The sequence below is a fragment of the Chanodichthys erythropterus genome, chromosome 6, assembly GCF_024489055.1.
Source record: "Chanodichthys erythropterus isolate Z2021 chromosome 6, ASM2448905v1, whole genome shotgun sequence".
NCBI classification, from domain to species: domain Eukaryota; kingdom Metazoa; phylum Chordata; class Actinopteri; order Cypriniformes; family Xenocyprididae; genus Chanodichthys; species Chanodichthys erythropterus.
In genome coordinates, this window is record NC_090226.1 from 7,415,247 (window position 1) to 7,439,502 (window position 24,256).

At 35.2% G+C, this 24,256-nt stretch overlaps 1 protein-coding gene across 4 annotated transcripts in view; it reads left to right on the forward strand.

The window, feature by feature from the left end:
* xxylt1 (xyloside xylosyltransferase 1) overlaps nt 1-11,611 on the forward strand; it is a 49,359-nt gene extending 37,748 nt beyond the window's left edge. For all 4 annotated transcript variants that reach the window (XM_067387184.1, XM_067387187.1, XM_067387185.1 and 1 more), the window contains one exon: nt 9,071-11,611. In XM_067387184.1, the coding sequence (XP_067243285.1) occupies nt 9,071-9,467 (397 nt within the window). In that variant the 3' untranslated portion in view covers nt 9,468-11,611. The remainder of the gene's footprint in view (nt 1-9,070) is intronic.
* Nucleotides 11,612-24,256: the final 12,645 nt, after the last annotated feature.

The window sequence follows — 24,256 nt, forward strand, 5'->3', positions numbered from 1 at the left end:
AAATTTAGATAAAAAGTAGACAATTATGAATCAAAATTATTTAAATTTTGACTTGTCATATTTATGACTTTTAGTTTTATAGTGTTAGTTCACCCAAAAATTTAAATTCTGTCATTTATTACTCACGCTCATGCCATTCCACACCCGTAAGACCTTTGTTAATCTTCAGAACACAAATTAAGATATTTTTGTTGAAATCCAATGGCTCGGTGAGGCCTCCATAAGGAGCAATGATACTTCCTCTCTCAAGATCCATAAAGGTACTAAAAACATTTTTAAATCAGTTCATGTGAGTACAGTGGTTCAATATTAATATTATAAAGTGATGAGAATATTTTTGGTGTGCCAAAAAAAAAAAAAAAACGACTTATATAGTGGAAGCTTCAGAGCATTATGAATCAGTGTGTCAAATCAGCGGTTTGGAGCGCCAAAGTCACGTGATTTCAGCAGTTTGACATGCGATCCGAATCATGATTCGATACACTGATTCATTTGTGCTCCGAAGCTTCCTGAAGCAGTGTTTTGAAATCGGCCATCACTAAATAAGTCGTTATTTTGTTTTTTGGGCGCTCCAAAAATATTCTCGTCGCTTTATAATATTAATATTGAACCACTGTACTCACATGAACTGATTTAAATATGTTTTTAGTACATTTATGGATCTTGAGAGAGGAAATGTCATTGCTGGCTATGGAGGTCTCACGGACCCATCAGATTTCAACAAAAATATCTTAATTTGTCTTTCGAAGATTACCAAAGGTCTTACGGGTGTGGAACGGCATGAGGGTGAGAAATGAAAATTCTGTCATTAATTATTGAGTGAACTAACCCTTAATTTTTTAAAGCCAAAATTTACATAATGATGACTTAGATCATAAAAATGAAGAAGTGTCTGTATAATTATGTCTTTTTATGACTGTATGATTTACCAAAGCATGATATTTTTTCAGACGTGGCATCATAATTGGGCTTCTGTACTGCTGTTTGACATTGTTAGTTGACAAAGTAAACTAGAGTGAGTGTAAAATAGTTTTAAAGAAACTTTGCATAGTGCATTTATGCATAGAAACTTAAATTTTATGTGTAGGCTAATTTTGCATGCTTATGTGCATTAAACTAAATATTCCATCGTTTTTTTGTGGTCTTTTTCAAATTCCAGCAAGTCTGTCAAAGCAAATTCCCCATGAATTATAGGGAGATCTGAAGCTTTATTTTTCCAGTATCATTGTTGTGATGACGTAAGGACATTCATTTTGGAGCTGTACCATTTGTTTTTTTCTGGAGTTGTGATGCCAGGATTTTTTCTTTCGGGACAGGAAGTGATTGCAGAAACAGCCAGGCCTTGTGACAGTGCTGACAGGACTCCAGTCTATACAAACAGATTTCTATCTGTACTCCTGTGTAACCATAGGGCTTTGTCTAGCCTCAGGGTCTGCACATTAAGACCCGTGTCCAGTCCGTAAACACTCCGGCTCCGGATCTACGTCACTTACTGCATCTGTGCCCACCCTGCTCTCACTTACTGTATTTGGCACCACGTCATTACCGCTTCATGTTTTTTTTTTCTCCTCTAGTGCTCTCTCTCTGTTCTTTCTCTGCTCTGAGCTTTAACATTGTTTGGAAGGAAGGCACTCTTGCTTTCTGAACCAGTTGTCCTGACATAAACATTATGTCAGGACTTTTGTGTTTGGATTTGGACTGAGATGTTGCAGAGTAGCTGGTGCTGTGCCATCTCTGAACAATGAACATACACTAGTGAACATTTATAGTAAATTTCACAAAGTAAGTGTCACTCAAGTAACTCATTGAATAAAATATGATATTTGAAAGTAGAAAGTCTAAAATAGTATTTTCTTGTAAAATGTATTTCTTTATTATATCCTTATTATATTTAGGCTACACTTTGAAAAATATATTTTTTTTACAGAAGGGCCCTTTTATTTTTTCCTAGATTTATTTATTTTCAAATACTTAAATTCAAATTTATCTGGATTTAATACTAAATGAATCAAATTCATTTTGTGACATTCCACGTTATACAGTAAATTCCATTTAAATGACTGGATTCTGTGATTAAATCCACATTTTCTACATCACAATGGTTTGATGGTACTGCTATTTAACTATGATCTACGTGCATCCAAACAATGTTAGTATGGAAATGTCATCTGACCGCAGTTCAGAAATGTCTCATTGTTTGTTTCATGCCTTGATTGAATTCAAATTTTTTTATGCCAGAACTCATGCAGGTTTTCACAAGGATTCATATCCCCTGCTTTTCCTCCATCAGGCTCGTATCTTTCCTGTCAGTGTCTCGCTCGCTCTCTTCCCCTCCAATCATTCTTTTCCTACGTCCCAGTTAGTTCCTGACTTTTAGAGCTGAGCGTTGATGGATGGGGCTTCCCGTGGCCTCGTTCAGCGGCTGCCACTGGCAATGAAATGCTCATCTTTGATGACGCATTAAAATTCAGCTGGCTTCTCCAAGCGCCGTGTTTTAATATTTTACAAACTTGTTGCATAAGATCCCTCTTGCTGATTCTGTTCACATACTCTGCAGGGAATTCCAGCAAGTCTTATCTTTACTTACCACACTGATTTTGTATTAATAGCCTCTTTTGTGTTTGATATTTTGTTGTTGTTGTTTTGTAGGTACTCTGATTCTTTTTTTTTTTCTTTTTTTTTTAGATGTGCATTGTTATGAAAAGGATGAGTACACATTAATCATATGAAGAGTATGTCTTTTAAGGAATAGTTAATTGTTGTATTAGAGTGCAGATTCACTTTCATGCTAATGGTGACTGCTAGAATTCCTGCTACTTTTGTCTGTATCATAAATCATAATAGATCAGATAACAATATTCAGCTTTGAACTTCAGCCAAGGGCTTTGTCAAGATTAAAAGTAGCATACTGCGTTTCAGTGGTCAGCAGGCGGTAAACTTTTGAACTTTGTTCCCCGTTCCCAGAGGGCATCATCATCCCTTTGGTACTGTTGTTTGAATTTGTCTGATGTCCATATAACCATGTCACGAGTTCTTTTTTAAAACCCTAGTGAGCTATAAGGCAGCATCCTAATTGTCACAGACAATTGTAAGGAGCCCTTTTCGACATGGGAAGTGTCTGCCACATAATAGACTTTGATGTTAAAGGGTTAGTTCAACCAAAAATGCTATCATTAATTACTCACTCTCATGTCGTTCCATACCTGTATGACCTTCGTTCATCTTCAGAACACAATTGAAGATATTTTTGATAAAATCCGATGGCTCAGTGAGGCCTGCATCGCCAGCGAGATAATTAACATTTTCAGATGCCCAGCAAGCTACTAAAAACATATTTAAAACAGTTCATGTGACTACAGTGATTCAACTTTAACGTTATGGAGCGACGAGAATACTTTTTGTGCACCAAAAAACAAAATATCTTTTCAACAATATCGAGTGGTGGGCGATTTCAAAACCCTGCTTCGAAGCTTTACGAATCTTTGGTTTCGAATCAATGATTCAGAGCGTGTATCAAACTGCCAAAGTCACGCCCCCCAGTGGTGAACCATTGAAATTTCAAAACACTTATGATGTAACAAAGCCTACTGAAATCACGTGACTTTGGCAGTTTGATACACGCTCCGAATCATTGATTCGAAACAAAAGATTCGTAAAGCTTCGAAGCTTCATGAAGCAGTGTTTTGAAATCGGCCATCACTCGATATTGTTGAATAAAGTTGTTAATTTTTTATGTTTTTTTTTTTTTTTTTGGCGCACAAAAAGTATTCTCGTCGCTTCATAACATTAAAGTTGAACGAGCCCGATCACACGAAAATGTGTATCAATAGTATGAGTTTGTAATCTCGTAGAATATATACGCCAAAATGAGTTTTGGCGTGCTTATGGTACGCAGTTTTTCGTGTGAATATGATACGCACTTTATGGTGTATTATATGTACGAACCCCCCACCCCCATCCTACCCAAGAGCGTATCATATACACGCCATAAAGTGCGTATCATATGCATGCGAAAAATCCGCATACCATAAGCACCATATATATTCTACGAGATTACAAACTCGTACTATTGATACGCATTCTCATGTGATCGTGTTGAGTTGAACCACTGTAGTCACATTAACTGTTTTAAATATGTCTTTAGTAGCTTTCTGGGCATATGAAAGTGTTAATTATCTTGCTGGCAATAGAGGCCTCTCTGAGCCATCGGATTTTATCAAAAATATCTTCATTTGTGTCGCGAAGATGAACAAAGGTCTTACGGTCATTTTAATCTTCTCATTTTAGGTAATGTATTTTGGCTACTTTTTGTTTACTTTTTAGATTACTTTTTTTGACCAAACTTGTTTATCATATTGATTTGAACAGGATCAAAAATACAAAGAGATAGAAAATATACTGCATTCTTTATCAACAAACATGAACTGCATTTTAATGTTTGAAAGACAAAAGACTTCCAGAGAAAGTAATGCATGGTTAAATGACTCATTAAGTGATAATTCAAGCAATAATTATTGTGTTCGTCAGGACCTGATTAGATATGCAATGTTGAGAAAACACTTCTTAAAAGTGAAATGATTTCTGTAAATTCAGTTTTTAGTTATAGTCACATGACTAGTGGCTGGTCTGTGTGTGCAATTCCACAAACCTGGAAGAGCTTCTGAGTGTATATATGCAGTAGCATTGTGTTTTAAGGTTAAAGGAAACAAACAAAAACTTAATGGATAATGTTCTGGCAGAAAATGACCTGTACCTTTTTTGTTTGTTTTTTTTACTGTGTAATGAGGGATGACAGCATTGTTTTTGTTTTTGAACCTGTTTTTTGGAACATAGAGATGTCTGTTCTTGTAAAACACAAAGTTCGGCACAGATTGCTTTCATTTTTTGAGAGCCGCTGTTTGACATGTTTCAAATAGGCTGCCTCTGCTTGAGGCAAATAGCAGATCATTTCCCAGTGGCAGGTGTGGTGCGTGTTGAAGCTCCAAACTGTTGACACATAGGATTCCTCAAATGATTGAGGAAAAATGGCAGAAAAATGAGTTAGCACTATAAAGTGACAGGGTAAGTGTCAGCAGTCTGTCTCTCAGTGCCTATAAAGAAACTTAGTGAAATTGTCAAACCTTGCCTTTATTAGGCTTGAGTGTTAACTTACTATACCAAATACTTAATTAAATATTTGTCAAAAACAATTCTGGTTTTGATGAATAAAGCTTCCTCTTCCTCTTTGTCACACTGGGTGCCTTAATGGGGTGGCAATTTTCATTTCTCTCCCTTTTTTAAGTCTTCTCTTCTTTTCACACAGGTTCTAATGTCCTAAAAAGCAAATCCATTAGCATTTAATTTGTTTTTAATAAAGGAGAAAGCTCTGAAATACTCAAGCTTCGAGCAACTAATTGCAGTGTGCTGTTGTGTCAGGTGAGTGGCTCTTTTACACACAAGCTACATGGTGTTTTTCACTGCAATAGCTTTCACAATATATGGATTTTCAAAATCTTCCACCTATACTTTTTCTTTATTTTTGGTATCTGACATGAGAAATGGAATAAGTGCATAATGATCTTGTTCCCAAGAATGAAACCATTTAAAGGAAATGTCTTTTTCATGTGTAAAAGCCCTTTGGGCCTATTAGCCTTGGAAATATGACCTCGTTAGTGGTGTTTCTTAAGGTTAGCTTCACTGTTAGTACTGCTTGTACTTACAGGATCTGGGCAAAAATCTAACTCTAAATATTTTAATTATTCATATCCGCATCCATCCAATACACCCTAGCAAATGCAAAGCATTTTTATTTTAAATTTAATTTTGATTTGGTAAAATAGACTGAAGGCCATGAACATTTCCACCACTTTTTGAAATGACTGTGAAAATGTTTAAAACCAACTTTTGGAATAAAATGGCTGTATATATTTTTTGTAAATATTTATAAAATCTTCTTTAAAAGTATAATACAATATAATATCATATATAATTCTATAAAAATTTTAAAATGTTCTTATTATATTACAGATTTTCATCTGTCATTTTAATCACAGAATAATATAATATTTTTATAAAAAATTATTATATTATATTATATTATATTATATTATATTATTATATTATATTATATTATATTAATTTTATTTTATTTTATTTTAATTATTTTATTTTATTTTATTTTATTTATGTGTGTTTAACAGTATTCTGTGGCAGAAATGGCTGATGACTGTATTTTCTGATGCTAATTTCAGAGGTAGTATTTCATGTATCCTTAATACATACTATTAAATAATATTTTTCCACTTTTTCTTTTTTTCTTCCATTATAAACACATTTCCATTCCTGTTTCATTACATTACCTGTAAAAGCCATCCAGTTGTTGATCGTGTTGATTTCTTCTAGATTTGTGCTGCGGAGCACGTACATCCTCTCAGATAGACAAATAGGTCTTGCCACTCATAAAAAAGACAGTAAAACTAGACATGAAATGTGGAAGTGCCATCTGACATTCCTCTGGAGTTTATGGAGGAGGCCGTTAAACAGCAGGGAAAAGTTGTTTGTGTTAAAATGTTGATGCTGAGCTGAAGAGATGAGACAGGAAGTTACCATTCTTTTTTTCTCAGCCCACACTGTTGATGCGCATTTGCGTGGTGACACCCGCCGTTTTTGACTCTGACTTCACAATTTCCATTTAAAGACTGAAAATAATTAGACCGCTATAATTAGGATGTTTCTGAAGCTTCATTCATTAGGTACGGCTCAGGCACGCGCACATCCTGACCCAGAGTGCTTCAGCCATGCACTTAGATCTAGCATGCAGCATTTTTCATATCTCCTCATGAATATTTAATTAGGAAACTCACAGAGAGTGGTCTAAATATTCTGTGTCATGCCACCTCAGAACTGCTGGTGCTGGAATTAAATGGATAGAGATGCACAGAAGTGTCACTGTTTCAGTAATATGTTTTAACGTTTTTAGTTCTTGGGCTGATTGGGTGCATTCATCTTTATCTAAGGGCATTTTCACATCTGGCTCATTTGGAGCATTGAAATGATCTACAGGTGTGAAAATGCCCTAAGGAGATAATCACCCCAAAATGATAATTCTGTCATGTCTGATCATTTTCTCATGTCATTGTTGAGCAGTATGCCATTTTTCTGTGGAACATTATGTTGAAGAATCACCTTTTTGCTCTTTTCCAATGAAGAAACACTGACCAGGATCTGTCAAGAAAAAAAAAAGGGACAAATAAAAGTAGTCCATTTAACTGGAAATTTAATTATTTTTTTAATTTTTTATAATTTATAACTTGATTTAAACTTAAAGCATGCGTTCATACATTTATATTTGTAGAATTACTGTGAATTAGAATTAATACAATAAATGTTTTGTCATATAATAATTAATTTATAAAAGATAATTGATTATCAGAATAATTTAATAAAATAGTTTCAGCCCTACTTTTATGATGCTTTTGGTATGGGAGGTTTTCGAACCTTTCGAAGCTTTTCGAACTTTTAATCAATTGATTAAAAGCACCAATTGCAGAGCACCAATTGCATCGCTAAATGATTAGCTGTTTCGAAGCTTTGGAAACGCCACCCACTAGTAAAAAACATGATATTTTAAAACATTTAGAAGCATATAGAAGCCTTGTTTACTGAAATCATGTGACTTTGGCAGTTTCATTTGAGCTCCAAATCACTGGTTCAAAACAAATAATGCAAAAATGGTTTTAAAGCTTCACAAAGTTTCGAAAACGCCCATCACTACATTTTGGAGATTATGGATTTTACAAAATATCATATTTAACACTAGAAAGTAAGTCATACAGATTTGGAACAATGTGAGGGTAAGTAAATGATTACCAAATTTTCATTTGTTGGGTAAATTCTTTTGCTTAAAAGCATATTGTGTATCTTTAAAAACAAAATATTTTGAAAATGCAGTTGTATGTTGGCTGCATTTTAAAAATAAAACATGCAGGCCTTTAAACAAAGAAATAACTTTATACCTGAACTTTATATTAAGACTTGTTAGAGGAACAGAACTCTTTCAGCAAAACTTCAAAGCTTCGGAGGGCCCCTGAGTTAGTGTTGTCATGTTCTTGTTTACCTGTGCTCCTGTTGACTAGCAAGCGTTTTCTACGAAATGCTCCCCTGGATTGGACTTCCACAAAATTGGAGTCTCTGGGAGAAAGATAAAAGCTTTAAGTTTGTGTCATCCCGTCTGGTTCTGTTTTCCTGCTGTCAAATGAGCGATCCAGGAGCAGCAGCTTCAGAAATCTCTTTGTTGTTTCCTACACAGCTTGGGCTTTTTAAAGCAAGAGAGCATCTATGAACTTCAGGAGGACCTCTGAGGAATTCCCTGCAGGGGGCATTGACTTGATGGATCAAAGCTACTTTGAATAAGCATAGATTTAGCACTCCACAGTCTTCGTTATGAGCAGCGCATGGTCTTGGACTTTCACCAGCCCGCATGCTTCATTACCGCAAAATCCCAGTTCATAAAACATGCTAGGATTTTCAGGATTTTCCACATGCCACAGCCCATGAGTTGAGTTTGCCTCAATCTTATAGCCTTGGGTCAATCTCATGTCAAAGTCTCTTTTTTTGCTTTCCAACTTCATACTTCAAAGTTATTATGATTTAGTCATTCTATGTAACTACTTTAGCATTGTTCAGGCAGAACTGAGGGTTCTGGTTCTCTGTTGTAGAACAGCTCTCTGTTCTTTTTAGACCTTACTGTACTTATCTATGATTTATGCGTCCTTCACCTGAAATATTGTTCTTCTGCTATTGTATGCATACCTTTTTTTAAGCTTACTATTCTTCAGTAAAGCCTCTAATCCCTGAAACAGCATTACTTTCACCTCAGTTCTTGAGCTAAAAACAGCTTTATTTGCAAAAATTGATTTGCTTTGAGTTGAGAAGAAAAACCTGGGTGGAGTCAAAAATTCCCCCCCCCCCCCCCCCCTCTTTTTTTTTTTTTTTTAGTTGAAGAGTAATCTGTATCTGTAAACCTAGGTATGATACTAAAGCTATAATTATTTGCCTAAATCTTCTCTCCAATGTCTTCTCTGTGTTTTAGGCACACTTTCTGGCAGTACCGCAAAGAGAATCCCAAGTCCCGTGTAGGTGACCCTCCGCCAGATGGTCTTCCTGGCTTCAACAGTGGCGTGATGCTTCTGAACCTCGACGCCATGCGTCGCTCTACCTTATACAACCAGCTTCTGGAGCCCGAGCAGGTGGCCCGGCTCGCAGAGAAATACCACTTCCGGGGGCATTTGGGCGATCAGGATTTCTTCACCATGATTGGGATGGAGCACAGGGAACTGTTTTACCCACTTTCCTGTGGCTGGAACCGACAGCTTTGCACTTGGTGGAGGGAACATGGGTACGGCGACATCTTCCAGCTGTACTATCACTGCGATGGCCCGGTGCACATCTACCATGGCAATTGCAACACTCCTATACCTGATGATTGAGGGTCAAAGTGCATATTTGAATGCTACATTTTTGATTAAACTCGAGTTTTGTTTGCACACTTGGAACAAACTTTAAACCAAGGCAGAAATGACTCATTGTTAGAGGTGTTAATCGTGTAGCATTACCATGTCTATCACATTTACACTATATACTCCAGCCATTACCACATTATTCAGTCATTTAACACCCTTGAGACTGTTGTTGCCTTTCCAAAGTTGCTGAAAGAAATGGTTTAAATTCAGTATGGCTTTGACTCACTCTCAGTAGTTTCCTCATGCAGGTGTCTCATCAAAATGCTCTTAGACAGCAGGTTTTGAAGGAGCCGATCATGGCACTCTTTTCCTTACCTTGATTCCACTCTTTGTATTGTTTACAGGTGCAGTTGCACTCTTGCAGTCACATTGAGGTACCACTTATCTCCGTAATGCACTTTTTACTGCTTTTAATCTCCCTTAATTTTATGCCACATTCTCCTCTCAATTTCTCTGTTTTTATGCAGAGATGATGGGGAAAAGGGTGTTGACCCACTTTCCTGGGTTTTTTGCATGTGTGAGTGCTGACTTTGGAAATCTGTTTTCTCTGTGATGTGCAACTGTATCGCCCTTAGAATAGCCAAGATAGCATCTAGAACATCAGATCGGTCTCATCAGGAAAACATTCTTGCCAAAGTGCTCTAATCCGCCTGAGAAATGTGGAAGTGGGATTTGCTGGAGTATTCCAAAGGGAACAGATTCTGCCCTGAGGGAGATATATGCTAGATTTCGAGGGCAGAGCACTAGCTGTTGTGGTTGGCTGGCATTTATTGAGCGATGTTGCTGTTGGCGAAACTCTGCACAGGACTGTGTGAAATGCGCGTCATAATCTCTGCAAAGCCAAATCAACAGGCTGGAGAGAAAGAACTTGGAAATGAGTCTTCACATGTGTTGCCAGGCAGACATGAGATCCCACTTCAAGCTCATCTGTGTTAGTAGTTGAATATTGTGAAGTTAAGGACTGCATGTTTTGGGATTTTCAATTAATTTGTTTTTTGTTTTGGTGGGAGTGTGGTCATGTTTTGTCTAGCAGTTTCTTTATAGAAACCTACTTTTGACTGATCAAGTTAAAGTTAAAATCTTTAACTAATTAACCTTTAATCTGCTGGTCTCGGCAGAGTTTCCAATAACATGAAGTATTCACACTTTTCCCCCCTGTTTTCTTTATGTGATGATAATTTACATTGTGTCTCATTCATGAAAGATGAGCAGAGCATATTTCTGTGTAAATCTTATATTTATCTTTCAAAACTTGGGGGTGTTGAAGGTTTTTAATGTTTTTTGAAAGAAGTCTCTTATGCTCACCAAGACTGCATTTATTTGATCAAAAATACAGTAAAAACAGTAATATTTTAAAATATATTATTACAATTTGAAATTGTTTTTATTTTAATAGACTTAGTTTAAGATGTAATATATTCTTCTGATGGCAAAGCTGAATTTTCAGCATCATTTCTTATTATTATCAATGTTGAAACAGTTGCTTAACATCTTTTGTGGAACCCTTAATTTTTCATTCAGGATTCTTTTGATATACAGAAAGTTCAAATGAACAGCATTTATTTGAAATAGAAATCTTTTTTGATCAATTTAATGCATCCTTGCTGGAAAAAGTATGAATTTCTTAAAAAAAAAAAAAAAAACAATCTTACTGACCCTGAACTTTTGAATGGTAGTGTAAATGGGCATAAAGGCTCATCACAATTTGTTTTATGAACAATTTACACAAAATTGGTTACATTTATCATATGCATATTTTGTTTTTTGTGTGTGTGTGTTTATCTTGTTTTTTGTGAACAAATCTTTTTCAAATGAACCACTCAGGGAATATTGATGGAGCAAACCAAGTTCTTAGTGTGAGGAAAATTTAATTCAACTTTCACAAACTAGACTTGTATAGAACAGGTTATTTTTCTCTATATAACCACCTTTTTGTACTTCAATTTTGAGTATTGAATGTAAAAGACTCACTTGTTGTGTAATGTATGTCATAGAAATTGAATGTAGCTAATGAACAAAATTCCAGAAGTGAAGGAGTAAAATATCTAATATATCGTTCTCTCGATTCAAATGTGGTGTTGGTCAGAATAAAATTTCATGCTATTTCCTAAGTTTCTTTTACGTTTCTCTTCCTTTATGCATTAAAAATGAGCAGTAGTCTACATGATTTAGCATGTTGTAGTGTGGCTATGTCAGTTTGACTTTGAAGCGGAGCTTTCACAATTGTTGGATCACTCTCCTATTGAATTTCCAGGATGGGTTTCGATTATTTGATCAAGCATCCTTATGTGTTGTGCAGAGGTGTGTGTCCTTTATCCCAGTTTCAACTTGTTTTGCAGCATGGGTGTCGAGGAAATCAAAGTGGCGATGTGACCTAAATTCTGTCACCTCACAACACAATCATCATGATTTTCATCCTGTTTGTCAGCTGCTTCAGAGAATCTTTTGTCCCCATGGTCGAAGTGTTTCTTATGTCCCTTTTTTGGAGACTTATATGTACATGTTTTATAAATCATCTCAGAGTAGCAGTCTAGAATGATCTTTAGCAGTTTATATCAACTTCATTAAGATTAACAGCAAAATTGAGTGCTAACCAAAAGTAGCAGTATTTGTTTTTCTGTCAGTAATGAGATGCTGTTGTTTTGCAGTCATTTGCAGTCTGAGGGGCCATTTACACAACACCACTTTCAATTAAAAACATACAAATTTTTCTGCATCTTGGCTGTTCAGTTGCACGACAGCGTTTTGGGGGGCCTGAAAATGAAAACTTTTGAAAACTGGTTTCAAAGTGCAAACTTTGAAATCCGTTATCATCTCTGTGTAAACTACAAAAATGTGAATCTGTGATAATGTTAACATCATGCGCATGCATATTACGTGTTCAGTCTATAGACTGGTTGTATTTCTTTACAAAGTGACATCGCCATCTACTGGCCTTGCAGCATAATACAGCATTTTTAGTTGTTTTCACGGATCCGTGTGCAGGTGGATTGTTTTGACAACGTCGTCATCTGTATGTGAAAAAAATAAAAAAAAGGAAAAACTTCTGTTTTTAGTTCATTGTTGTTGTGTAAACATACTCTCAATTCAAGTCCTCTTAAGCATTTTTGCAATTCTAGGAACTATTTCTGGTTCATCCCTACTTTGGATTGAATCTTTTATTAATTATTAGGCATGCATCATGAAAAGGTTGCCTTATCCATAGTTTTCCTGGTTTTTGTTAGTGTTTTGAATGGTTTCTAGATGGTTTCAAGCAACCAAGTTGAAGAGTGTCTATGTATTTAGATCATGTTCTTGAAGCGTTGATCATTGTAGCCAATCACAGACCTATCTATTGAGCGCGTGAACACAATGGCCAATCAGAAGTGTTTAAGAATCCCCTCAACAGTGCTCAAAATGCTAGGGGGAAATGCTGGTATTGTCACATTTTTAAAATTTCAGTACTGACTTGGTACCATAGTCTGTAATTTTGACGACACTAATTGCCAAATGAAAATGTTAAGTCTAAATCCCTGTTCATATTGACAGTAACGTATTGGTAATCAGCTGTTAATACAATTTTCAGCAAATCAACATTAGAATGACACTAAAGACTCAATTATCATCCCTCATTTAGCTAATTTAGCTTTTATTAAAATGTAATTACATTAATTCACTTTGACGCTACAAATCGTTGTCAGTGTGAATGCCCAATTAGGGGTTTGTACAAATCCTTAACCATAGCAATAGTCATAGTGATTCTTGCTCTAGTTCACACATGCACATATTGCTGCTGTTAGTTGCCATAGAGAGTCTGTTTTTATTATTATTATTATTATTCCTCATGTATGCATCTAATTGATCAACACAGATGCATCTTTGTCATTAAACTAAGCACTTTTGTCAAATAATTGATTGCGTTTGATCTTGATGGATTAGAGCGTTTTTGGTAAATATATTTGCAGCAAGGACTCTAAATGTGGGTCAGACTCGTGCAGTATCTTAACTGCAGTCATCCCATTCAGTATGTCAAGAATTTATCCTAATTTCAAGCTCATATATTGGCAGGGGCACATCACCGAGCCGGGTATCCACTCATCCGCTGCTCTGTGTAACTCAATCAGCTGAATCACGTCACACATGACATTTGTAAAGCCTGTGATGGGGGGATAATATGACCCTAGTCCTGCTTTTCAGTTGGATTAAATTATGTTTTTTTGTCCACCGTCTCCTCAGGCCCTCTGTTGTCTGTAAGATGAAGGCTTTTTTGGGCTTTGCTCATACTCAGAAAACTGGAGGTGAGGGGCAGCACTGACCTACATTACTGTAACACACTAACCTATTTTTCCACTCCTAAAATTATATCCTGAAATTGTTATTTATATACCTAGGTTTATTGTCATGAAAGCACCAGGTGCATCTGTTGTTTGTTTGTCCTATAAATCTGAAAATAAGTTATATAAAATGTGGTGCAGATGCATTTTTATAAAACAAATAATTCAGAAAGAGTCAGAACATTTAGTTACGGACATTTAGTTCAAAGACAATACATTCATTTCCATGTATTTTTTGACAATTATTTATCCAACTTAATGCCCATTGTTTGCATAAGAAAGAGAGAGAGAAATAAAGATTTGGAATGACATGAGGAATAATTTTTGGGTGAAATTTCCCTTTAAATGATCATAATGTAATTGGCCTGCAGATACATTGGCAGAACATATGATATTCAATTAAATTTTAGTTCTTTTAGTTGATAGGGACATATTCAGACTGGAGCTGTGACTCGCTGTGCTGAACACTGGGACCTTTTTAAAATTGAAATGAACATCATTTTTTTCTTCCTCCTTAGAGCTCTGTGTGTTGTCAGAAGTGCTGTGGCGTAATATGATTTCCTCAGAACTGTTCTCTTTGAATTGCAGTGCAACCGAACATCAAGGGAACGTAAGAAAAGACAGAAAAAATTAGTTGAAAATTAAGTTTTTTAACTGAAAAGTGGGAGCAAATGAATATACAGTAGGCCAAAATGTAAGGCGAGCATCACAGAGAATTTTCTAGTATTAATTTCTGTGCATAACTCTTTGTGGTGTGGACTATATTAAATCATATGATATTGTTCTTCTCTTTTTTACTTTAAAAAAAAAAATGTCTACTATAAAACTATAAAATGGCAAAAAATCTAGATTTACAATGATTTAATGTTCAGACTTGGCACTAGAACATGATCAAGGCAAATGTGTGCTCTTTTGACCATATTTAGGGACCACAATATCATTGCATCGACAACTTTAAAAATCATGTCCAGTTTTGTCTAGGAAAGTTTTGTGCAAGCAAGCATAACTTGCATTTTCAAAAAAAAAAAAAAAAAAAGTTTCAATTCAGGTAACACAATTCCTTGGTTTTTTTTAGTTTTTGTGGGAAGTTTTGCCTTTCAGATGTATCGTATGTTTTCTGTAGACATCAGGCGAGCTTTCCTTTTTTTGGAAAGTAAATTAGCCATGTGAACTGTAAGTGATGAACGTCATTGGATTTCTGCCAGATGACATGAAAGCCGTGCATTGTGCATGAAATTGAGTTTCAGAAATTTTGGTCTAGGATAATGAGGTTAAATTACCCAGGTGCGATATGCTTCCATGAACTTTATGCCCAGCCAATGATGGAAGTCGTATTCTGTGCCATCTTTAGACAAAGCCACGGATTTGACTCACTGTTGACACTCATTTAAATGTGATAGATATAATAGATACTATTAAAGTTGACATGAAATGATGTCTGCAAACTATTTTAATAACATAATGTGATTATAAAAATCATATTTGGATTTTATCCATCTGGAATTGATTGGGGTTTTTTTTCTTCTCCAAAACAGAAAAGTTCTTTTGGACCCCAAGCTGGATACATTTTTGTTAAAGAGTAGACTATATTTCAGGAGTAATGTGCACTGATAAATCATACAATGTAAGTCCATATATATAATATATATATATATATATATATATATATCTATATATATATATATATATATATATATATATATATATATATATAATATATATATATATATATATATATATATGTATAAAGGAATAATTGACTCCGGGCCATCAGAATACAACATCAGAACAGTGTCTTGAGCAGGGGCGGTTTCTTCATTAGGGCAATAGGGCGAAGCACCACCAAAGTAAGAAAGGGACGGATTTTTCAATCACATTCAACCACAGAGTTACGCTAGCTGTCACTGTTTGTTCTGCCTCTGGATATAGTCCAATCAGCGTCGAGTCACGCTCTGTGGAGTACCGCCTCTTTTTAGGCATTTCAGTCTGGCGGAGATTTGCCCCGACTACTCCCATAGACTTCCATTCAAAGAACTTTTTTTTCGAACTGCAGGCACTGCAATGCAATCTCTATGGGTTCCGGGAGGGCTCGCACTAACGTGCTTTCGTCATCATACGTAACCTTAACTTGTGCAGCGATTGGTGGAAACAAACATACCTTTATTAATAATTTTTCTAAAGCTGAAGTGACATTTAATAATTTCCTCAGTGCATAATTTACATTTCACAGACATATTCTCCATCTGTAAAGTTAGAAAGTCGAGAAAATATTTCCATTTTGCAGTCAGGCGTGGACGAGCCGAGCTTCAGCAAGCACAAACTTCCGTGAACGAGCGCCGCCGCGCGCCGAACAGACGGAGTTCAATCCGAGTAAAATACATTTTGCTCAAAATATTTGTTGAAAATTTGTTTTTGTTGGCGAACATAATTATGTCATATGTAGAATTTCGAACCTACAGCTAAGTGTATTTGTACGATAGCAGTAACTGTGTAAAGTGACTATTCTAGGGTAATCAAAATAATTATTCTGTTCTTGTTTTTATTTATTTTCATTTTTAGTTTAGTGTATTTAATTTCTGATTGTAAAGGTACAGTTTTAGAATGTAGCCTAGGCCTAATGTGATTTGACCCCTTTTTTGCACATAATTTATAGCATATACTACACAGTTACATTCATGTTTGTTTTTATACCCTTCAATATGAACATTGTTTCTAGGACAATATTGGGCAGGATCTTAAATTTTTATTTTTTTTATTAAATACAGATATATATATTTAGATCTCAGCCCTATGGCATGCTTTAGATACTGAATTTTCCATGTTTTAGATAAATATCCATTTAAAAAGTGATATAGGCTAATAATGTATCTAACAATTAGCCTATTCATTCCTGCATTTCTAATTTTTTTTTTGTTTTTGTTTTTTGCGCCCCCCCAAATATTTTTTGCACCAGCCGCCACTGGTCTTGAGGTGTGGTAACCATAGTATACGCGGAATAATTGACACAAGGTCATTGAATTCTTAGAAAATAATGCAAACCCAAGGTGGTAGTGCGGCTATGACACGAAGCACTTTGGGTGTGCATTATTTTCTAAGAATTCAATGGCCTTGAGTCAATTATTCCGCGTATACTATGGTTACCACACCTCAAGACACTGTTCTGATGTTGTATTTCAAGACATTTGTCAGGTTTTTGTCCCTAAAACACTCTTGTGTGTGGGACTAATTTCTTACGCATCTCATCGCAAGCCTCCATTGCTAATTCCAAAACATTTCAGAACTAGTAACAAAGGCTTGAGCCTTGATAGCAGAATAATACTGCTGATACAGTTATTAATGCAGTTAATAGAGAGAGAGATTTTATTATTATTATTATGCAAATAGACAATTACAATATTTACAGTTGAGACATTAAATGCAAAATACAAATACATGTACAATAAAACAATACATAACAGACAGATTTATGTGTGTGTGTGTGTGTGTGTGCGCATAAGTAATTGTAACTGGGTGAGGGAATGGAAATATATAAAGGAGCATGTAGGGAAGTACAACAGACATAACATTATAATGAGAAGAGGGAAAAAAAGGGAAAATATCAGTAAAATGATACTACTAATAATAATATTAATAATAAAAAAAATAATTATAATAATTTTAATGACAATAATGATGATAATAACAATAATATTACAAGAAAACTAGAGAATGGAAGATGAGGAGGGTGACAAAAACATTAGTATTAATAGCAATGATAATAATAATAAATTCAAATTGTAATAGCAATAGCAGTAATGACAAACATATTAACCAATATACTAATTTCATCGGGAGTGAGGGGGAGGTTAAAGGATCAGAGAGAGAGATAATAAGCTTGTGAATTAGTCTACCTGATCTGTGTGTCTCTAACGGCAGCAATGTCTCTAGTGAAACTAGAAGTTTATCTCAAGAACCGCACAGTTACTTCACTGGTGAGTCGTGTATTTTAAGTTGCTAAACTATTTTACTCTGTGTGTGTGAGTGTCTGTACGATACAGTAGGCCTACGTGTGTGCCTTTGAAAGAGAGAGTGCGCGAGACCTTTCAAGACACAATAAAACATATTTTGTGGCAAATACCATGATAATAATTTGTCGTTTTCATCCGTTTACAATATTTATTTGCGTGGTCGGTGGTGTTGTGGGTTTTGGTTCTTTTGCGGTTGTAGGCTGTAGGACCTATTGAGATAACCGAAATGATTTGGCAAACTGATACCGAAATTGCAATGCGGTCGAGACCTGCTAGAACTACTTTAGCCGTGCTTTTCCCTAAAATTATTGCACACTTTACAACATTGGACAATGAATCAGATTCAAGCATTCAACAGCCCCGTAGTGTATTTTTTATTCTAAAAGGACACATTGTTTAAAAGTGACAGTTAAGGCTTTTATAATGTTATAAACGATTTCTACTTCAAATAAATGTTTTTCTTTTGAAGTTTTTTTTTTATCAGATAATCCTGAAAATCTCCCAAAAAACTGTTTTCATCATTGATAATAATAAGAAATGTTTCTTGAGCATCAAATCAACATATTAGAATGATTTCTGAAGGATCATGTGACACTGAAGACTGGAGTAATGATGCTGAAAATTTAGCTTTGTCATCACAGAAATTAATTACATTTTAATATACATTAAAAAAGAAAACGGTTATTTTAATTTGTAAAATTTCACACTGATTTTACTGTATTTTTGATCAAATAAATGCAGCCTTGGCGACCATAAGAAGCTTATTTCCTTCACATTAAAAATCTTACCGACCCCAAACTTCTGAACAGTAGTTTAAATAGTGTCTTCTTTTCATGTTGACTTTTGAGAAGAGTTATGAGTGTGTGTGTGTGTGTGTGTGTGTGTGTGTGCGCTTTTGTTTATATTACATTGTGGGGACCATGCCACCAGTCCCCACAATGTAAATTAATTAATAAAAATACTAAATGATGTTTTTGTGAGAAAATAAAGGTGTGCACAGGTTCCTGTTATGATTAGGTTTAGGGTTAGGGTAGGGGGATAGAAAGTAGTTTGTACAGTATAAAATGCATTGCGGCCTATGGAAAGTCCCCACAATTCACAAAAACATACGTGTGTGTGTGTGAGAGGTTGTGTTATCAATAGCCTGCTGTTCTCACACATGTGCTTTTAGCTTGTTGAGTCACCGCACACCATAATGACTGAACGCTGACAGTCTGTTGCCATGTCAGTTTGTAGGAGGAAATGGGAACTTGGTGAGAGAATAATCACGTCTGTATTACTTATATACCCTCAGATAGATCTCAGCCTTCACTGTGATCGTTTAGCATTTAAAGGGTATTTGAATGTTCTTGATTTTCCCATATAAACGCAATATTTCAGGTATCTCCGTTTCACTGGCCTTTAAAGGTCAACAAATTAAGGTGTTTCTGTTATATAGGTTTCATAATCTTTCTATCGCTGAGCAATGCTGCCGGAACACAGCTTGATGTGATGTGAGAAATAAAAAAACGCAGTAGGCCTAATCTTCAAATAATTATCCAATATTGCACTGTAGGCTTGAGTGAAGCGTGATCGCCATATAAGATGAAATATTAATGAAATATTGATGTCTGCAATTGATCATCTCTAGCAGCTGAAATAGATTTTCATGTTTTCTTTCTTTTTACTCTTCAACAAAGTGCTCTTCAGCACAGTTTTCACTTTTTATGGGTGATTCTTTTCTTGATTTATGCCACATACGGATTGGATTTGAGATGACAGCAGTGTGATTATTGATTGACTTTTCTAGTCTTAGATTGTCTTTTTGAGCATTTTACAGTTTGTGTTTGTAAAGAAGACAACCAAGAAACTAACAGATTGATGGACATGAAGCTGTGCATGTAGTTTTACTTCTCTACTGTGGTAGATTGAAACAGGATATCCAATAATGTCCGTTTGAGACTTGATTCTGTCCATTGGGACAAAGTTGTCACTATATAAAATATACACACTACCAAAAAATATGAGGTCAGTAAAATGTTGTTGTTGATGTTATGAAATAAATTAATACTTTCATTCAGCAAGGACCCATTCAATTGATCAAAAGTGACAGTAAAGGCATTTATAATGTTACAAAAGATTTCAGTTTTAAATAAATGCTGTAATTTTCATTCAAAGAATCGCGAAAAAAAAAAAAAAATTAAAGTTTCCACAAAAATATTAGGCAGCGTAACTGTTTTCAACATTGATAATAATAAGAAATGTTTCTTGAGCAGCAAATCAGACTATTAGAATGATTTCTGAAGGATCATGTGACACTGAAGACTGGAGTAATGATGCTGAAAAAATTCACAGGATTAAATTGCATTTTAAAATATATTAAGATGGAAAACAATATTTTAAATATTTCAGAATATTTCTCTGTTTACTGTATTTTAATCAAATTAATGCAGCCTTGGTGAGCATAAGAGACTTTAAAACATTTTTTTAAATTTTTTTTATTACCAACCACAAACTTCTGAGCAGAAGTGATTAATCTATTTTATCTATTATTTTTTTATAATGGTTTGGAAACTGATGTGTATTAAGACCATGAACCATATCAAAGTGAATTTTACTCCAAATACTTTTGCATGTTTTCAATTTTGTCTTAAAATCAAGGATCACTGGCAACTACAGCAAGCACAAATCATATCCAAGATCTGTATTTTTAGCTTCTAGTTGCTGCTGCATGATTTATTCCGAGCAGGTACAGGCAGCGTTGATAATGGAGATGGCAAATGTTCCCTGTAGCAGATGTAGACTTTAGTACAGTAAATGGGGCAAAGTCAGTTCTGAGTGCATGATGGGCACTGGTTACAATAGCTTGCTTGAAGTGGTTTGATATGTGTGTCAAGTTTTCCCATATTCTCCCAGCATGTTTTCCATTTAAAGGGTTAGCTCACACAAATGAAAATTCTGTCATCATTTACTCATATCATTCCAAACCCATAAGACTTGTTCATCTTCTAAACACAAAAGAAGATATTTTAAAGGTGCCCTAGAACTTCTTTTTAAAAGATGTAATATAAGTCTAAGGTGTCCCCTGAATGTGTCTGTGAGGTTTCAGCTCAAAATACCCCATAGATTTTTTTTAATTCATTTTTTTAACTGCCTATTTTGGGGCATCATTAACTATGCACCGATATGTAGGTTGCGACCCCTTTAATTCTTGTGCTCCCCGCCCACGGAGCTCGCGCTTGCCTTGAACAGCATAAACACAGTTTACACAGCTAATATAACCCTCAAAATGGATCTTTACAAGATGTTCGTCATGCATGCTGCATGCATACATCGGATCATGTGAGTATAGTATTTATTTGGATGTTTATATTTGATTCTGAATGAGTTTGATAGTATCCTCCGTGGCTAAAGCTAACATTACACACTGTTGGAGAGATTTATAAAGAATGAAGTTGTGTTTATGAATTATACAGACTGCAAGTGTTTAAAAATGAAAATAACGACAGTCTTGTCTCCGTGAATACAGTAAGAAACGATGTTAACTTTAACCACATTTAACAATACATTAGCAACATGCTAACGAAACATTTAGAAAGACAATTTACAAATATCACTAAAATATCATGATATCATGGATCATGTCAGTTATTATTGCTCCATCTGCCATTTTTCGCTATTGTTCTTGCTTGCTTACCTAGTCTGATGATTCAGCTGTGCACATCCAGACGTTAATACTGGCTGCCCTTGTCTAATGCCTTTCATAATGTTGGGAACATGGGCTGGCATATGCAAATATTGGGGGCGTACACCCCGACTGTTACGTAACAGTCTGTGTTATGTTGAGATTCGCCTGTTCTTCTGAGGTCTTTTAAACAAATTAGATTTATATAAGAAGGAGGAAACAATGGAGTTTTAAACTCAGTGCATGTCTTTTCCATGTACTGAACTCTTGTTATTCAACTATGCCAAGGTAAATTCAGTATTTAATTCTAGGGCACCTTTAATTAAATTTAAGAGCTTTCTGTCCCTCTATAGACAGCTATGCAGCTGAAACTTTGATGCTTCAAAAAGTTCATAAAGAGATTGTAAAACTAATCCATATGAATTGAGTGGTTTAGTCCAAATTTTCTGAAGAGACTCAATTGTTATATATAAAGCGATCAAGTCTCTTCAGAAAATTTGGACTAAACCACTTGATTCATATGGTTTAGTTTTACGGTCTCTTTATGAACTTTTTGAAGCGTCAAAGTGTGCGAGGACTGTCAGTGGAGGAACAGAAATCTCTCAAATTTCATTTTAAATATCTTTATTTTGTATTTCAAAAATGAACAAAAGTCTTACGGGTTTGGAATGACACATGGGTGAGTTTTGTTTTTTTTGTGGAACTAACCCTTTAACAAACTATTAAACTATCAAACTTCTGATCTGCTGTAGGAGTCGTTCATCTAGAATCATATACATTCATGCTCCTTTTTGTTCACAATCAATTATCCCTTCATGCACTTTAAAATGACTCACTGTAGCAACATCACTCACCCAGCTGTCCTGGCCAGTGTAAATTTGATTCCTTTATTGTGTGAAATTGCCATTGTGGAAGGCACCAGTGGTCAGGTGGAACAGTATTGATGCTCATTTCAGAGTCTCTGCAGGTTCTCGGTTATGACTCATGGAGTTATAAGAAACTGTCGCATGAGGTAGAACATCAGAAATGTGTCACAAAATGTAGGTCAGTGTGACGGTCTGGGATAAACCACTCTGGCTCCCTTGAGACTCTTGCAGATATGATATCTGGGAAATCAGATCGGCTGGTGGCAGATATAATAGGTATCAGTAGAGAATCCATGCTGACATAGAGTAAGTGGGCATTGCAAATAATACAACCTTTTTTGTAGACACCTCACATATTCTTTAATCTTTTTTTCTCCTTTCAAAAATGGATTGTGTAGAAATCCAGATAGATGTGATGCATCTTCGCTTTAGTTGGTGTCATTTATCAGAAACCCAAAATAACTGTCACAGTGCAAAAAGCACAGCATTCATTGACTCTCAATGTATATATAGCCTATTTAATATTCAATATGCACTGTTCAGGTACTAAAAGACAAGTTATGGAATTTGGTAAAGATTATGTAAACGATACAAAGGCTTTCTCAGTAGCTGCAGTATTAGTATTCAGTGGCACAGATCTAACTGGCCCTCACTGCTTTTATTTTCTTCACAGCAGGTTTTCTTCCTCCCTTCTGAATCCTCCAACCACACTCTCTCACTTTTTATCATCTGTTAAACCTCTGCAGTGAAACGGTCCAGACAGCAGTCCCGGGAGAAAGTTTTTGTGTATTTCGGCAGAAAACTGTGAGGACTTGTTCTATATAAAGCTGCTCTCTCCCCCCTATACACGATCAAAAGCTGATTTCAAAACTGCTATTAGCTCCATTGTGTGAATGAATTCATTCCAGGAATGGCCAATGTGAGAACCACATTAGATTGAACATACACAACAAAATTTTTTCTAAATATTGATGCCAGTGAATGAATGATTTTTTTATTGTGTACGCTTTTATTTTTCTCCGTAATTCATTTATGTTCTCTCTCTTGCTCTTTGCTTCTCTTTGATTTCAGTTTTATTCCTGCTCTGTCCTTTTTCTACCTTTCACAAACGCACATTTAAAATCTCAATGGGAGGTTTTGTCAGGGGATAAAAAGGTGTCCTGATTTCATGTGAAAGCTTGTCTAGTTCTCACCGAGTTGAGAGCAAGATGCATCTGGACTTTATATAGCGTTCAAAAGATTGGGATCAGAATTTATCCCAATATAGGCCTATAATTTCCTTCAGAAATCATTCTAATATACTGATTTGGTGGTCAAGTAACATTTCTTTTTATTATTATCAATGTTGAAAACGGTTGTGCTGCATAATATCTTTGTGAAAATAGTGATACATATAGGGCTCATATTCTTCCCGTTCAAAAGTGCGAACACCTCAAATGTAACTTTTTTTTCCCCTAGTAAAACCAATTTAATATATTTTTGTTCAATATTTTTATTTCATATTTTGAGGGAATTCTATGGTACTAAATAATATTTATGCATTATGTTCCATTTGTTAAACTAATTTTACAATACAATTAATTAATCCATACATTTTTTTTTTTCAATTATTTAAATACATTTTCAATTAACCCCTTCACTGCTGTGTGCTTTTTCCCCTGCATTGTGTCAGATTTGTATCCCCCAAAATTTTAGGACCACTTACCTTTTTGAATCATGTGCACAATTTTCTTTTTTAATAATAGCATGTGTCAAAAAATAAACCTAGTGTCATACCATTCCGATTTAAGTAAAAAATGTAAAATTTTTCTGTTAAAGTGGCCAAAGAGAGTACCACAGTTAAAAATAAAGTCGGCAGTTATTTAAAATAGAACTCTTGTGAGAGAGAGAGCATGCAACAAAGGGG